General features: G+C 39.8%; 2 protein-coding genes and 1 long non-coding RNA gene across 3 annotated transcripts in view; 1 reads left to right on the top strand and 2 right to left on the bottom strand.

Moving 5' to 3' along the window:
• The window catches only part of LOC130929640 (uncharacterized), a 74,356-nt gene extending 68,041 nt beyond the window's left edge, over window positions 1–6,315 (bottom strand). Inside the window, exons 1-2 of the long non-coding RNA XR_009066933.1 lie at window positions 5,255–6,315; window positions 62–377 (exon numbers count right to left, since the gene is read on the bottom strand). This is a non-coding gene — a long non-coding RNA (uncharacterized LOC130929640). The remainder of the gene's footprint in view (window positions 1–61; window positions 378–5,254) is intronic.
• LOC130929637 (homeobox protein engrailed-2b) overlaps window positions 1–17,191 on the bottom strand; it is a 50,246-nt gene that overhangs the window by 21,539 nt on the left and 11,516 nt on the right. The window lies entirely within an intron of this gene.
• paxip1 (PAX interacting (with transcription-activation domain) protein 1) overlaps window positions 9,094–17,191 on the top strand; it is a 36,491-nt gene continuing 28,393 nt past the window's right edge. Inside the window, exons 1-6 of the mRNA XM_057856970.1 lie at window positions 9,094–9,321; window positions 10,037–10,171; window positions 15,289–15,332; window positions 15,440–15,503; window positions 15,634–15,744; window positions 15,867–15,942. Coding sequence (XP_057712953.1) covers window positions 9,241–9,321; window positions 10,037–10,171; window positions 15,289–15,332; window positions 15,440–15,503; window positions 15,634–15,744; window positions 15,867–15,942 — 511 coding nt within the window. The 5' untranslated portion in view covers window positions 9,094–9,240. The remainder of the gene's footprint in view (window positions 9,322–10,036; window positions 10,172–15,288; window positions 15,333–15,439; window positions 15,504–15,633; window positions 15,745–15,866; window positions 15,943–17,191) is intronic.

The following is a 17,191-nucleotide window of genomic DNA, read 5'->3' as shown; positions in this document are numbered from 1 at the left end:
AATTTTGTACTCAATCAGGTGTCCGTAGTGAATTTAATAAGCAAAAAAATATGACTCTTACTTTAAGACTTCTCCTCCTGTATCTTCTTTTTCAGTACCGCTCGCTCGTGTCCGGAGCCCTGACAACATGTTGAAAAGGCCGCGAGTAGCTTTGTCACTATCAGTTGCCGCTTTGATCCCCCTGATCACCGTGCCGGGAATAAACCCGGCGTGAAAGCGGCCCACGGGCCCGAGCGATGGGCGTCCCTGGCGCCGGTGAAGCTTGGCAGACCGGACGGGTGCGCGCTCCCGAGTGAGTTCACAGCAGGCATGGATGACAAAGGGAGGTTTTGCTTCACTGCTTTTTTAATTTTAAAAGGTCTCTCCAACATTCTTCTCTGCAGGAAAAAAGGAGGCATCACAGTGAGGGATTCCGGAAGTTCTGACTTGAGTTTGAACTGACACTAAAACCATGTACACTGCTGGCCAAAAAGTAATTCTGTCAGATAATACTCAATTTCTCCCAGAAAATGATTGCAATTACAAATGCTTTGGTAGTACCGTATTGGCTTGAATATAAGATGGCCCTGATTATAAGACGACCCCCTCTTTTTCAAGACTCAAGTTTGAAAAAAGACTTTTTGAACACCAAATTCATTTTTATACAGAAAATAGTTACAGTACATCCAGGGGTGAAAGTGGCTAAAATTTCTTGCCGAAACTCCCCGACGTGAAGGTCGCCACAGAGCAAGAAATTTTGTGTATTTATTTATTTATTTTCATTTTTTGGGTTGGGGTCAAACCTCCTAAAACTACTGAAATGCAAAGAAAACTGTTTTGGCACAGTTATTTCTAAAACTGATTTCCAAACTACAAGCTAACAAAAACAGCAATAACCCCAACCTCCATCTCCTAATTTTTATTTTCCGTCATTTCCTCACATACCAAATCTTAATTTTAACTACTTAAGATCGTAGGATGTATATTAAAATTGAAGTTAATGTAAACATTTACTTTTGCTTTCTTTTCTTTTTTTTTTAAATTATAAATATATAAGTAACATATTCAGAAAATAAGCACAAATGACTTATAGTATGCAGAGTGAAATGGAATATATTTTGAAGATTGTGTGGCACACAGTTAAAATCAAAATAGTTATTTGAATATTTTGTTGTGTCCACAACGTGATTAACCATATGTTTAAAATGTTTCATATTATTTCATTGGGTTTTGGAAAATATACACAGACGTTTCTGCCTGAAAAGACAATTGTACTGACGGGTTTTAGCCAGCAGGTGTCAGCGTTCGCCGCTTGGCGTGAATGGGCTATGGGAAGTCGCATTTTGGGAGCGAATAAGAAATAGCCGCCTGAGCACTTGTCCATCCACGCCAGACGAACGTTGTGTTAAAAAGTATTTTCTTGTGTTACAGTGTGCAAGAAAAAGGGAAAATAAAATAAATTTGTAGCGACAGACCTAAGCATTTCGCCTTTGTCTGCACCACGCTACAATTGCGCAAACATTGACCTTTTTTTAAATCATAAGGAAATAAATAAGTAGCCTAATACAAATGAACAAATATAAGTCCAAAGTGCACATTGACAGCCAGGATGTTCCGAACCTCCCAATCAGAGCAAATAAAACTAAATAAGCCTCCTCAACTCTTTCTTTGCTCTTAAAGATTTGATCCCTTTTCTGTTGCATTGCCATTTTTTTGGTCGCATCAATTCAACAAACTTGTTTTTTTTTTTTTGCTGTTCCAGAAAACATGCACATTTTAACCAATCACCTATCTCTGCTGATCACATGTCAGTATGTCAGCCAATTGAACAGACAAATGAGTCCAGCTGTTCTGCTTTGCTGCATGCATTCGCACATTGACGTGACTCTTCATCGTCAGACTCTGATAACTGCAGCAGCTGGGAAACCTCCATGCCGTCCGTGGAATAAAAGAAATAATAAATATCGGTGGAAATGGATTACGCTTCACAAGCACTTTGTTATGCTTGTTGTTAACACTTGTGTATGTAACTCTAATGTTGGTAGATTGCTTTCTGCTTGGAGATAGATGAAATGCATGTGTGGCAGTTTAGGATTTTTTTTTTTTTTTTACACAGCGTTTTGAAATTTGCTTTCATATTTTTGGAATCAAAGCACCGTCTACCGGAACCGCGTTCCGGCCCTGAATCTTATACCGGAACTCTGTTCACGACCATTCTGGCCCACTTTCACCCCTGAGTACATCTGAAACAAATGATTATAACTGCCGATCGATCGGGTCCGATCACGTCATTTTCAAAGTATCGGAATCGGCAAAAAAATATCGGCCATGCCATTTTTTTAATATATATATATTTTTTAATTAAATTTTTTCTACTTGTAGTTAACGTTACAAACATAATATGTTACACTCATCCAGAGTCTTTAGTTTAGGCTTAAGGTAGGGTTATCAAATTTATCCTGATAACAGCGGTAATTAATTTTTTTTTAAAAATGTATCACGTTAAAATATTTAACGCAATTAATGCATACGCTGCACGACCCACTCACGCATTGTTGCGCACAATCTGTAATGGCGCCGTTATACCTATATAGAGAGATAAAAGGCAGCGTAAAATGAGTAGAGTGAAATTTGGCAGCCTTTGGAGCCTTTTTTTAATTGGCTAAAGCCTTACAATCCCTCTCCTTATGATTAGAAATATCATGGAAAGATAACAATTGGTAGCACTACGCACAGTCATGGTTCCACTTCCCATCATCCATTTGGGCATGGCGACAGTATCATTTACTGAAAGCTCAACAAATACACTAGATGGCAATATTTAGTCACAATATACAAAGTCACAAGTCTTTCTATCCGTGGATCCCTCTCACAGAAAGAATGTTAATAATGTAAATGCCATCTTGAGGATTTATTGTCATAATAAACAAATACAGTACTTATGTACTGTATGTTGAATGTATATATTCATCCGAGTTTTATTCATTTTTTTCTTAATGCATTGCCAAAATGTATATGATGGGGAAAAATTATCGGGAATGATTGGAATTGAATCGGGAGCAAAAAAAGCAATCGGATCGGGAAATATCGGGATCGGCAGATGCTCAAACTAAAACGATCGGGAGCAAAAAAACATGATCGGAACAACCCTAATTATAAATATAATTTTAGTTGCATCTGTATCACTAAAATACTAAAAAAGCAGCAAACATGCCACTCAAGTAAATCTAACAGAGTAAATGTAACACGTTACTACCCACCTCTGACGTCTATTAGTGACAAACTCATTTCAATTCACGGCAGAAGGATGATACAACATCTATCATTGTCAATGGCACTCAAAGAGTTCATTCATTCAACGTGTCATTCATGCACGTAATTATGATTAGCGAGTGGTGTTTGGAAGGTGAAATAATGACAGATTTAATATCCGAAAGCAAGACGGTAATGACATGTGATGTGTCCAAAGGATAATGTCTCCATTTCACACCGAGAAGGTCAAAAGGTCATAATTAATGTGGCTTATCACATTATTGGCTGCAGCTCAATTTGCAAGTCAAGGTCTTCTGGAACGGACTCATCTTTGATTCACCGTGCAGTGTTTCCGTCTTAAATACCTCGGCCATTAATGTGGATGATTATGGGCTTGACACTAATGGAATCATTAACCAAATTGTCAATGTAAAGACAAGATTGAAAATTATAAGTCAGAAGTTGGAATTTGAATGAATTAAAACTATGTCTGAGTGATGTAGTCTGTTAGATTTTTGTTATATATTTGAAGTAGTGGAGAGCAGGGTTCATTGACCCATGAGTGGGTGGACACCCTTGCTACAATTCAACCACTAGAGGGTGGCGTTGCACAAACATCAGGATCGAAATGATCATAATTGTGTCAAAAACGACGTACCCTACTTACTTGATTTCGACTTTACGACACCGGAGTCTCCAGTCATTTAAAAAAAAAAAAAAGTTGACTTTTGTTTTGCGATGCATGCTTTTATTTTGGCGCAGGAAGCGTAGAGCAGGTAGTACTTCCGCACGCTAGCAAGAGCGCATGTACGCACAAAGAAGCATAGGCGGAGTTTGACTTTTGGGGCAGGGGGGCACAACATGTTGATGACCCCGAAACGCAGTGTCAGCAATAAAATTAACTTACAAGAATATTGACAATAATTTGAAAATGAGCATTTTTTTTGTTTCTGGTCATTCTTGAGGGGAATTCTAAATCAGGCTGCTTAGACAACACTTTACGCCAAAATCGTCATCCATTGAATATGGTACGCCCGTCAGTGTCGTGCCAATGTAGTTACCCCAGTTAAAAATTGTATCCCATGGGCGGAGCCATATGGAGGTAGATTTGTGTCTTTATTATTCGATCCAAAAAAAGTTGCTTCAATCAAAAAGTCGCTTCAATTTAAAAAAAAAGTGTTTGAAATAAATTTGAAACTCAAAAACAAAAACAAAAAAAAAAGCAGGTGAAAGCTATTTTTCTTTGATTTTTTTTTTTTTTTTTTGGATTGAAGTCAATTTTTTTTAATTCAAGCAACTTTTTTTTTATTGAAGTGCCATTGCTTTGTGTTTGGGCCACATTTTGGCTAGGACATTTTTTGTCTTTATTATTCAATCAAAAAATAAGTTGCTTCCAAAAAAATTTTCAAAAAGAAAAATCACTTCAATCAAAAAAAGACAAATTTCAATCATAGAAATAGTTTTTGGGTGCGAAAGAATATGTGAGATTGAAAAATTTGCATTTGAACACTTAAAGTACCTGTGACACGAAAAAGCATGTTTATTTCATAATACACGCGGTATTTTATGCTCCTGAATGATATGGACCGCTTGGATGTGTGTGGAAGCGATCGCTATATTTATTTAGTTTTTTGAATCCCGCGCCAGGAAAATGAGTGACTTCCGGCTTCGGTCTTGCATTGAGGAGGAGGGCGCTGTGACGTGTACGGTAGAAGACGTCCTCTTCACTATACAGCGTACTGTTGTGTATGGGGACGAAGGATTCAGCTGATTTTGCGGATTAATATGTTTATTTTTCGCATCACGCCAGCCAAACGGCTGCAGAAAAATCATTCTGTATGAGGGAGAGGCGTATGCGCCTTTTTGGAGTTTCAAAAGGTTCACATTCACCGTGGATATTTACTGTGGGACCATTGGACTTACGAGGAAGTGAATAAACATCTTGTTTTGTATTATGTCAAATACGAATACAGCGATTACAAAGTAAACACTACAAACTTCCTTTAAATGAAGGACTACTTACGTTTGATCATTGATAGGCATGTAAAAAGCTGTCCTAATGCTCATTAGCAGCAGCACGTTAGCGGCACAATAACTCCAGCCACCCTCCTCCGGGGAACGAACTGTAAATTGCTCTCCGCCGGGCGGTTTGCCGATCCGCGACGACAATAGACAACCGGGTCGTCATGTCAAATAATCCAGGATAGTTATGTGTGATTTTCCGCTTTGAAGACTTTGAAACATCACTCGGTTCGGGTTAGCATGTCGGCTAGCTGTCACGCCTTCTGGTTTGTTTACATTCTCCGAAGCCGGGGAAGGGAAATGACATATGTTCGATTTAGGTGTCATAAAATATAGTTCGGGAGGTGCGACAGTAAAGGTGAAGTCGACAGTTTTGACCATTATGGAGTAATTTTGCCATGTCGTCCTGAATAAATGCATTTTTATTATTTCATATTCCATTCAGCACAAGACTGTTATTTGTCATGACCATGCCATTTATTTGGCAATTGGGGAAAATACTTGGATAAAAAGAATATCCTGTAAAAAATATTGAAGTAAAGAGACAGAAACAATGACATTTTGCCGCTCTCTTCGTCGCGTTTTCCTCATTGTGAATAGTTCCCCCTCGACGGGCTGACTGGTCCTTCTCAAGCCATTTATATTGCTATTGGGGAAAAATACTTGGATAAAAAGAATATCCTGTAAAAATATTGGAGTAGAGAGACTGAAACAATGACATTTTGCGGCTTTCTTCGTCGCGTTTTCCTCGTTCTGAATAATTCCCCCTCAATGGGCTGAATAGTAAAATCGATGAGCCCAGTCTACCGCTGACGTCATCCACCTGTTGGGGACGCTAAAGCCCTATAATGGAAGGCGTGGCTAACCGGCAGATTAAAAGGCTAATTTCTCGTCATCTGTGCTTTGCTAAATTGTTGTATATAGTCGAATCGTCTCAAAATATGATTCTAATTCACATAATAATGCCGTTGAAGACTTTTTTTCTCGTGTCGTATGCTCTTTAATGTTTCATTGAAAAAGTTGTCTTTGATATTATGGGTAGGACGTTTGTGTCTAAATCATTCAATCCCCCAAAAAGTTGCTTCAATCAAAAAAAAAAAAAAAAAAAAAAAATATTTTCAATCGAAGAAAAATAAAATTGCCCTCCGCTAATATATATATATTTAAATTATATGCAAAACAAATGACTGTCTAAAGTGCTAGTCACATGATCTGCTCGAAAAATATTTTTGACCCATTATAAAAATATATTTTTTGTTCATTTCATTCATTTTTGTGGCCGTTTTATTGCTTTACAACTTTTACATATATCGGAAAGTCAATTAGATGCAATGACACTTTTCGGCCACCGGGGGGGGTTTGACCCCCCTTAAAATCCGCTTATGCGAAGAAGAACTTATCTGCACACACCAAGAACAGCGCACGCACACCCACGTGAGGAAGAACCATTTGCTCCCACAAAGAAGGGGAAAGAGCTGCAAGCCTGCGCACACATATGTTGCTTGTGAAGCATCCATAGAGGCAACACCTGGATATAACACCTCTTGTACTCTTTATTGTGTTTTCAATTGTGGTCGAATTCTTGGGGCGAATTGATGTGATTGTTTTTGATGATGTGCGGATGCTAACTGGTACATGCTAATCGTTTGTGTGGGTTCTTATAGCTGCATTAGCAGCTAGTTGTAAACACAAATTGGAATTGCTATTATTGAGGATGAAACTGATTTCATTTCATTTTTGTGTTAGTTTCATTCTGCAGGTGTTGATGTCATGAATAGCTGAATAAATTCAGCAAACCACGCGGACTTCTGATTTCGTCATTTCGGCGCTTAGCTCGCTGTCTAGCTAGGATTTAGCTCTTGGCACAATGACGAATTATACATGTTTTTCGATCGTCATTTTGGGGTACTTAACTCATTCACTCCCAGCCATTTTCACCAGAGCAAGGCCCTTCACTTCCAGCCGTTTTAGTGGATTTTGACTGATTTTGCAAGGCCCACAGAAAATTCTGTTCTATTTCAATATGAACATGGAACCCACCATAAGAAAGATTAGACTCTCTTTTTTCAGCAGAAAAAAAGTTATTTCACATCTTTTTCCATTCTTTAGAAATCAGCATTTGAAAATAGCTTAGTTTGAGCAATTTTCCAATTTCTGATGAAAAAACTGAAAAATTGAGCTTTTTGTGAAAGCATACATTTCAAACATAACTTTGACTTATACACAGCTATTTTTTACTTTAGTTACATCCCAAACATCTCAATAATGTTTTCCTTTTACATAATAATATACACAACAAGACAAATAGAACTTTTGATAGCAAAGTAACAATTTATTTACACATAACTAACTGAAAGATGACACTGTTCTAGCCGCGACAGTCGGTTAAACTTTTCCCTCATCGCCGTCTGTCTCATGAATTTTTTTTTAGTCTCTGCGGGCTCTGCTCGCGAGCAGCACGAACTCAAAGTCATTGTCCGCTGCACAAGTGGTCCCGGTCGTTCTGCTCGGTCGTCCAACGCCTGGCATCCTGGGCGTCCTACCGGTTGTTCTGCTCGATCGTCTGCCGCCTGGCATCCATTCGGTCGCCTTCCGCCGGCGCCCGGCTGTGCAGCTTGGCCGTTCGTGGCCGTTGAATCAGGTTGCAGCTCTTATCAAATGCGCTACTGCCCTATAGTGGCCAGTTTTAGTGCTTTAAAAAGAATTTTCAGCTTTGTGCTTTGGAGCTAAATTGAAACATGACCCAGAGATGTCTTTTTTTAAAAAAACAAAAAAACAAACTTAAAAGACGTATAAACACGTCTTCGGGACACTGAAACAATTAAAAATAGAACGTATTTATACGTTTTTGGGAGCAAATGAGTTAAAGGGTTAAAATTCCGACTTACGCGGAAAATCGGGTTACGTCGTCAGCCTAGGAACGGAATTTGTTCGTAACCTGGGGACTACCTGTACATTGTTTTTACTCCACAGTCAGACATCACTTTGAGGTAAGAGGCATATACTTTTATATAGGGTCAATTTAAAAATGTTGAGGTCTTCACTATTCTTTTTGGGGGCTTTTATAAAATAGGTTTATAGTTATTAAAGTGTTACCAAATTATTCAGATGTTGCTATAATTTTAAAAAGAAAATCCCAATTGAATTAAACAAAAAATGCTAACCATTCCCACAATGGGCATGGTTGTCATGTTTGATTAATAATAACTCACAAAATAGAATAAAAAGGAAGATATACAATGAGGATGTCAAATCCAGGCCAAAATATTAAGCTTCCCTGTAATAAATAACTGAGTGTTCTAAAATATGTCTATTAATAGTCAAAAACATATGAAAAATGTGACAACCAACCCCGCTCTCCCCTGCGCGCATCTTTAACCACTGCAGCCTGCAGGGCCTTTACTGTTTTCCATTTGCAGCAGAGAAGTGGCAGGCCATAATATTTTTCAAATTAATTGAAGTGTACCTCATTTCAGACTTAGAATTAGTATGAGGAACCTTTAAAATCCACATCTTATAAAGTATTCTGTTTCAATGTATTGCACTGTTACTACAGCAAAAGAACCTGACTTTTGACTTCTCTGGGGCGGAAACGGTTACTACGAAATGGGTCAAAACATTAGCCTGGCTGGGTTAGTGGTGTCCAGGATCCTTGGAAAAATACTTGTTTACGCATTTGTCAAATGTTTTTGTTTTCTTTGCCACTCGAAAAATCCTCAGCATATCCTTGGTAATTTATCAGTTTAATTAATAAATATGCAGAAGATAGCGTAAAAACACCCCCAAAAGACTTTCAGACTCTAGCGTTTTGTTTGAAAACACCCCTGTCACATGAGAATGGTGTAGTCCAAGGCGCGCTCAGCGATTTGGCGCTAGAGTAGCTCAGGTCTACAGTAAGCTCTACTGCAGGCGCAGTTATCTTCTAGTTTTAAGCCGTATCGCTTCAGGTTGCATACATGTTTCATCATAGTACCTTAATGGACCACCATGTCTGAGGAGGAAAGTAAGGTTGTTGAGGAACTTTTTAAAGATGTCAAATTCTACGTGGTTGGGGACATTGACCCAAAGGTGAGGCTGTGTGGATGTTAGCTTCTCCTTCCTAGCCTCATATAGCATGCTAGCACCATTGAATTGCAATAGGTTTTGTTTGTCAAGCTAGCTAGCTGGCTAGCAGGCTGTCGAACGCTGCTCGCGTTCGCGCGCTTGCTCCTTGGCGAACATTTTATTTATGAGAGCCTGCGTCAATCATACCACATTCGGCAAAGTTATGGGCTATCAAATACCTCACATTTATTCTATTAGCAACGTAAGCGAATAGATGAATGAGTTAATATTCACTCGGTTCTTCAGTGTGCGGACTTGAATTTACCATTGGCATTTATGGTTAGCTACTGGAAATAGTACCAATTTCTAGACGGTGTAGCAATGTCTTAGTTTTTTCTTGCATATGCAGTATTCAAATAGTAAGTGATTGCACTGAGTGATGTAGAAGTACCAAGGTGAACAACTTTGACATGCTAATGGTCACAGATCTGCATCAACCTGTGACTGTCAACTTTATGCGAAGGTGTACTTTCTTGCCAAAAAGTCCACCAAGGTGTGACTTAATGGAATAATCGTTCTTTTCTTTTGAAAGCACTTGTGATAAGGTAGTTAGATGATGGAGTGAAGTTTTGGTGGGAACTATGATGACGCAAGGACGTCAAGTGGGCGTGACTTGATCATAGAAAGATCCAAATCATGACTAAATTGCATTTTTTGGCCGTGCTCGCTGATATTTCAGGTGGTGCAGCTGTTAAAAGACGGAAAAGGCAAAGAGGTCTCCTACAATGCTCTGGCCACTCATATTATCGCTGAGGATGGGGACAACCCTGAAGTGGGGGAATCCCGGGAAGTTTTCGATCTGCCTGTGGTAAAGGTATGAATTCTGTCTTTTGTAAAATTCACGTACAAGTGGATCATCTTTGGATAGTCTCCTATTGTTGTGTGCGATATGGGAAAAAATCTATATCATGATATGGGCTATTTTATATCACGTTAGCGATATGCCACGATGCATTGTATTTCTGTTTTATAATCTTTTGATGGGAAAAAAAAGAACATACAACATACTGTAACTTTTGGACTATAGGGCGCACCTGACTATAAGCCGCAACCCACCAAATTTGACACGAAAACAGCATTTGTGGGGTGGCGTGGCTCAGTGGTAGAGTAATTGTCCCCCAACCCGGAGGTTGTGGGTTCGATTCTTCACCCTGATGAACTCGTCTAAGTGTCCTTGAGCAAGACACTGAACCCCACGTTGCTCCTGGTGCTGCGTCACCAGTAGGTGGATGGTGAGATAGTGTAAAGCGCTTTGAGCGCCTTGAAAGGTGGAAAAGCGCTATATAAGTGTAACACCATTTACCATTTACCATTTGTTTATAGGTAAACCGCACTGGATTATGGGATATTTACACCAAAAAATATTAACCGGTAACACTATATTTGACAGAGGCATCATAATACTGTCATAAGACCAAATGAACCACCATGAAGCTTTGAACCAGTTGGCTGCAAAGCTTCATTTCTTCAAGAAGCTTCAATTTAGCCATCACTGTTCTCTTGGGGGAGACAGTCAACCTCTGCTGCCATATACTGTCAACACTGTCGTTGTCAAACATGCCACCTAGCATGCATTGCAGCGTTACAGATTTAAATAACTATCGAAATTCATGTTCTGTGCTAATTATTTCTTCAGTTACTGTTCCAGTTGTTTCATTAATTGCTAGTTATTAGAGGTGTGCGAAATTTCCGATTCTTAGATTATTCGTGATTCGGCCGTGGAAGATTCGAGAATTATGCACAAACATCCAAATTCCGATTATTGAAATATGTCTAGTAAAGCGGAAGTAAAACACACTCAGCGCGCTGCGCGGTCTTTGGGACGCAATGAGGAACGGAGCGAGAGTAGCTAAACATCATGCTTGTCATTACCCGGCCCCTCAATAATCGATTTATAATCGAATCGTAGCCTCTGAATTGTAATCATAATCGAATCGTTAGGTGCCCAAAGATTCCCACCTCTATAAATAACTATCGAAATTCATGTTCTGTGCTAATTATTTCTTCAGTTACTGTTCCAGTTGTTTCATTAATTGCTAGTTATGGTATTTGGTAACAGTTAATTTGACAGTGGTGCCATAAGACTGTCATTAGACAATGCTAATTATGATATGACTTTGTCATGAGCATTAATGAATGCTTATAACAGATGTCATTTAGTGTTATCTGGTAAATTGTCACACTTTTGAATGGATGTAAAGCATCCAAGCTGGACATAAATGAAATTAGTGACGTATTTTGCCGGATAACACTTAATGACATCTGTCATAAGCATTCAGTGATGCCCACGATAGTGTCATGTCATAATTATGATGGTCTTATGGCAGTCTTATGACGCCGCTGTCAAATAAAGCTTTATCTATAAACCCAAATAAATAAACAAATAAGCTGCACTGTGGCCTATACTACGAAGCCAGTTTTCTGGCTTAGCAAGGTAACTTCGAGAGTAACTTCATCACGTGCGACCTAAGTTCGCAGCTAAGCGAGACTACGAAAGGTGGATATGTTGGAACCAAGAAGTGTTGCCATGGCAACACACGCCACATGCCAAACCTGGTCGTCTCAGAGTTAGATCTTGCTCAACCCCAGACTTCTAATTAACCACGCTATAATTAAACAGCACTCAGCCGCGGACGTGTCCTCCTGACAATGACAGCGTACCTGGACGACCCATACGACATTGGCGCGCGGATTGTGAGGGGCTCTCTTCGGAGTGCACGGGTTTTTGGAGACCGCCAGAATCCGCTGGCGTACCCGGAAGATGTTCTCCATCAAAGATTTTCAGCTGAGGGAATTCTTTACCTGTGCCAACTGATCGAGGCGGACGTCACTATAATGTAACCCGCCGAAGTCAGGCCCTCACAAACGGGCAGATTGTGTGCCTCTCCGTGCGCTCTTTCGCCAGGGACAATATATGCATTCCAATGGTGATGCTGAATATCTGCGTAAGAACACTGTATGCCGTGCGATTCGAAGTGGGGTATGGAAACGCTTCAAATTGATCGTTGAAATTGCTGAATGTAAACGAATGCGGAGCTTTGCTCTCATATACAAGAAATATATTTAACGGACTTTTCCAGCGTTATTTCGTTGTGTAAATGAGTTAATAATAATCATAGAAATATGTAGACTATGTAAACATAGCAGTGTTTCCCATAGGATTTTTTGAAACTGGTGGTGGGCTGCATCGGAGTCGGACAGCCTCACCATGTCGTGCCATGGCGAATTTTTTATTTTTTTCTTCATTATTTTTTTCCCCCAAGAAGAACCACAACAAAGATATATTTGAAATATTTCATTAGCAAGGCTAATGTTATAGCTCTCAGCTACGGTACATGTATGTAAAATGCGTAGCTGATTACAGCTACGTTACTCTATTTAATAATGCGACTTTTTTTCTCGTAGCAATAGTACGACTTACATCTCGTAGTGACTCAGGGTTGGCAACCCAAACTGTTGAAAGAGCCATATTTGACCCCCCCCCCCCCCCCCCAAAAAAAAAAAAAACTGATACAGTATGTCTGGAGCAGCAAAAAATTCAAAGCCTTGTACTAGCCTTATAATTATCAATACTAGCTATATTAGCCTACTATAAAAATGACTAAGTTGGCTAGAAATACATAATTAGCCTTCATGATTAAATGTTTATTTTCCCTGCAGTGGATCCTATAGCGCACCACGTGACTACTCTGTTGTACGATGACACCACAAGTTTAACTTCATTACAATATTAATGAATTGAAAGAATGTTTGTATCATGTTTGTCCTCCTAGAAATCCTATTAAAACAAAAAATATATTTCCCTCCCCCATCTTTTTCCATTAAAAAAAAAAAAAAAAAAGCTCCGAAGCAGCACTAAAGAGCCGCATGCGGCCCAAGAGCCGCGGGTTTCAGACCGCCGTCGTAGCCCTCCTTTTTCCTTTTTATTTGACCCTCATAAGTACTACATTACCACAACAATAACAGTCCTTCTGTCAACTGACCCATTTACAGGACTGGGGGAATTCTAATGGCCGTGTAAAGAGTTTTTCTTGATTCGGTGAGAAGGTGAATAGTTTTTTCCCCGTTGTTCGTGAACTAAATTTCCACACAAACGCACATCGAGGTACCATTAACTTAGCAAGGAGAGGTATGAAAGTCATTTTTCAAGTGTCCCAGAGCTCGCGAAATTGGGAGGGGGGGGGCGCATTTATCCAACTCCTGTTTGAAGTTGGCGCGTCGGTGTTGTGCCGAAAAATAGCCACTCCACGCGAAATGTCCCCCCGACGGGAGCGCCCACACGTCACTCGTACAAACAGCCTTTTCTTACCAATCGATGGACACGGAAACGACGTTCTTGTACTGTGAATATGTATCATTTTACTCTGCTTGAACTAATAAATATTTTACTGTGACCAACGCTCTGAAAATAGAGCAAAGCTTTATTTTGGGCCCCGCCTCTCCGCGCAAGTTCAATCAAAGTTTGCTTTCCGTCCAAGACGCCCGTCCACCGCTCACTTTCGCCGAAAAGTCCGATCCAAACTATTGTAATGCCCCGGATATGGGGAAGAAGGAGAGAAGTCTGTATTTGCTTACCCACTTGATTGTGGTAACAATAATACAGAAAAACAATAACAAAATAACAGCATGCTGCTAAGACATGCGACCGATATCTCTCGCTATCTCGCTCGTTCTCCCATTCTTCCTACTCGTTCCCCTTGCGTCTCTTAAATAAATAAATTAAAATACTACTCTAAAAAGCTACTCTACTACCCGCGCGCGCTCTCGCGGGTAGTAGAGTGGAGTGGGCTACAGCTGTGTAATCAGCTGACTGACGCATCTGATTATTATCTTTTTTTTTTTTTTTCGGCGGGGGGGCAAACGAGACTGTGGCGGGCCGCCACAGTCTCGTTCATTTGTGGGAAACACTGCATTGAGAAAACTTGCGTTTTTTTCTGCCAACTCGAAGAGATTAAATGTCAAATCCACTGATAGGACAGACGCACAAATATAAAAGATATAAATGTTTATTGAATACTCAACTTACAGTCTTGTTTAACTGAAAATTCGTTACAAAAGACGGGCTTTAATTCACGCAACAACGCATGGCATCCCGCATTTCCTTCTTCTCCTGAGTCCTCACAAAGATAACATAAAATTTTGGAGGGGGGGGGGGGGTCGGGCTCGGGCCTGCAAATCAAGTTAATTGATCGGGCTCTGGTCGGGCTTGATTTTTTAGGCCCAAACTAAGGAAAAAAAAAAAGGACATACGTATTCATACAGTCAATGGGACTAAACATACAATTATCCTGCTTCATGTGGTGATGCGCGATAAATTATTTCTTACTGTTAACGTACCAAATCTTATTTTATTGTCCTGACAGCAGGCTTTATTTCTTTGCATGGACATAAGTAAACTGGCATATTGACGCATTCACAAATCACACGATCTGTAAATTCGCTGTCAACAGACCCGTTGCGTTCTACTCGCTGAAACGGTGTTCGATTTCGCGGTGAGGGTGGATTTTAATTCCTCATAACTCCGCATGATCATCGCGCATCCTTTTATGTGAACGCGCAGTAACTCTGACTGGGTTGACACACGTTCGACTAATCAACCTCATAATCAGCGTCGTAGCACCGACTGACCACAAACTAGACAACCAGGTTTTGTCAACTCCGGTTACCCGCTGGTAAACTGGATTACTTCTGGGGAGGTTGAACTCAGTTCGTAGTATAAGCCACTGGACTATAAACCGCCGTATTCAAAATGAGGGGGAAAAACATAGCAGCTAATAGTCCGAAAATCACGGTACTTTACTTTTCTCTTTATTTTCCACAAAGGTAAGTACATACATGTCGACAATATTTTAAAAATACTATTAAAAGCTAGTGACGCGGAGATTATTTCAAAGACACGATTAACTCAAAAGCATCACTGGTGTTTTCCAGCCATCCTGGGTGATCCTCTCGGTCCGGTGCGGAGACCTGTTACCGTATCCTTCCACGATGAGCAAGTTTATGCAGTGGTTAAAAAGTATACATTTATTTTAAGCAGTTCTAAAAAGTTGAATATTTGTTTTCATAACCAGTAACCCCACAGAGTCACAGGGTTCTCTCCAGAATCTGGACAGATTTTCTTTGGAGTGACGGCCTGTCTTCCTCGTGTGAGTGTACAATACTGAAATATTACGACAGCTTGTCCTTGGAGAAAATTGTGATATTAGTCATAAATAAACAGTTATGTGATTTATTTTTTGACATTAAAAGACAATTTAACGGCTTGTTTCTCCACAGCTACCAGATGACCTCAATGCATTGTGGGCATATATCACCTTTTATGGTGGAGAATGTCAGCTGAACCTTAACAAAAAAGTCACACACTTGGTGGTGAATGAACCAAAAGGGGTAAGTGGAAGCTCTGACATCGCACAATTATTAATTTTATTCTTTTGTTAACTGAGATTTTTGTTCAATTTGAACAAATTGCGTACTGCATAATTCATCTGTGTATATTTGTTTTCCTTTAGGCCAAGTATGAATGTGCCCTGAAACATCCCGGTATTAAGATTGTCACTCCTGACTGGATAACAGATTCTGTCAAAGGTAAAGTTCTGGTTCTGCTGGGAGGTAGAATTAGACCTGGGCCATGGGGATGGGAGGGGTTTTAATATCAAATTATTTTAACTAAGGGTGTAACGGTACATGTATTTGTATTGAACCGTTTTGGTACGTGGTGCTCGGTTCGGAACGGAGGCGTACCGAATGAGTTTCTGACGCAATGTAACCCTTACTTTTCGTGGCTGTGAGTCGATCGGGTTAGAGTTTCTTTGCGTAGATTATGTTTACTCCGTCTTCTCTACTATAATGAGGACCAACACGGTAGGACAGTATAACCCAGAAACGTCAACGGCGCGACAACGTGGCCGCAGCGAGAACGCAGTGAAACGCGGGCGTTAAAGTCAATCAGCCAATGCACACCAGTCGCAGTGCGGCCGCGGGGTAGACGTGTCCCAGAAGCGGCTCAACGCAACGGCAGAGTTTATTATTTGACGCGAGACGCGACCCTCCTGCGTCAATACTACTACCGGTAGCTAGGATCGGGCAGACCGGAAGTCACTTGAGTAAAAATACGGTGGATCCGGTCGATTTTTAAACTAATATGCAATCGTAACGCACTTTTTGAGTCCATCAGATCTCTTGGGTGGTAGATCGGGGCACAGTTGACTTGTTTTTGTGGATTTACTGCTGTCTTCTCTGCTATAATAATAACCAACACGGCCCCGTGTTCAATACAAAACCCTCCTACCACAACAAAACAAATAGGAACTAAAGTTATACAACATGAAATATACAATATAAATGAATACTACATCACATTTGTAAAATATAAACACATAATAAAATAAATAATAGCCCATTTAAATAAAATAAATTAAAATTAGCTAAAACACTTGTAATTAAATAATAAGAATAAAACACAGGCCCTGCTTACACAATTAAATTTATTAATTTCGGTGTGGTGCTTTAACTTGAGAAAATCCACCAATAAAGCTTTTGAAAACCGTTCATAAGAAAAAAAAAAAAAAAGACTCATTGAGGCATTTCATTTGGAAAATACATGTAAAATCTTTGTCATTGGGATTGCTTTTCTCATTAGCAAATGACTTTTTTCTTCTTTCTTTCAGAAAGAAAGCTGACCAAATTGTTGTTGGATTATCTTTAAATACCCGCTACTTTTTGAGCAGAATTCTAGCTAGCACATTTACAGTATATTTTGCATTTTGTTTTCTTACTGTACCGAAAATGAACCGAACCGTGACCTCAAAACAGAGGTACGTACCGAACCGAGATT

This window comes from Corythoichthys intestinalis, chromosome 14, assembly GCF_030265065.1.
Source record: "Corythoichthys intestinalis isolate RoL2023-P3 chromosome 14, ASM3026506v1, whole genome shotgun sequence".
Lineage (NCBI taxonomy): Eukaryota > Metazoa > Chordata > Actinopteri > Syngnathiformes > Syngnathidae > Corythoichthys > Corythoichthys intestinalis.
The sequence above is the reverse complement of the archived record's forward strand: the minus strand, read 5'-3'. Positions and strand labels throughout refer to the sequence as shown.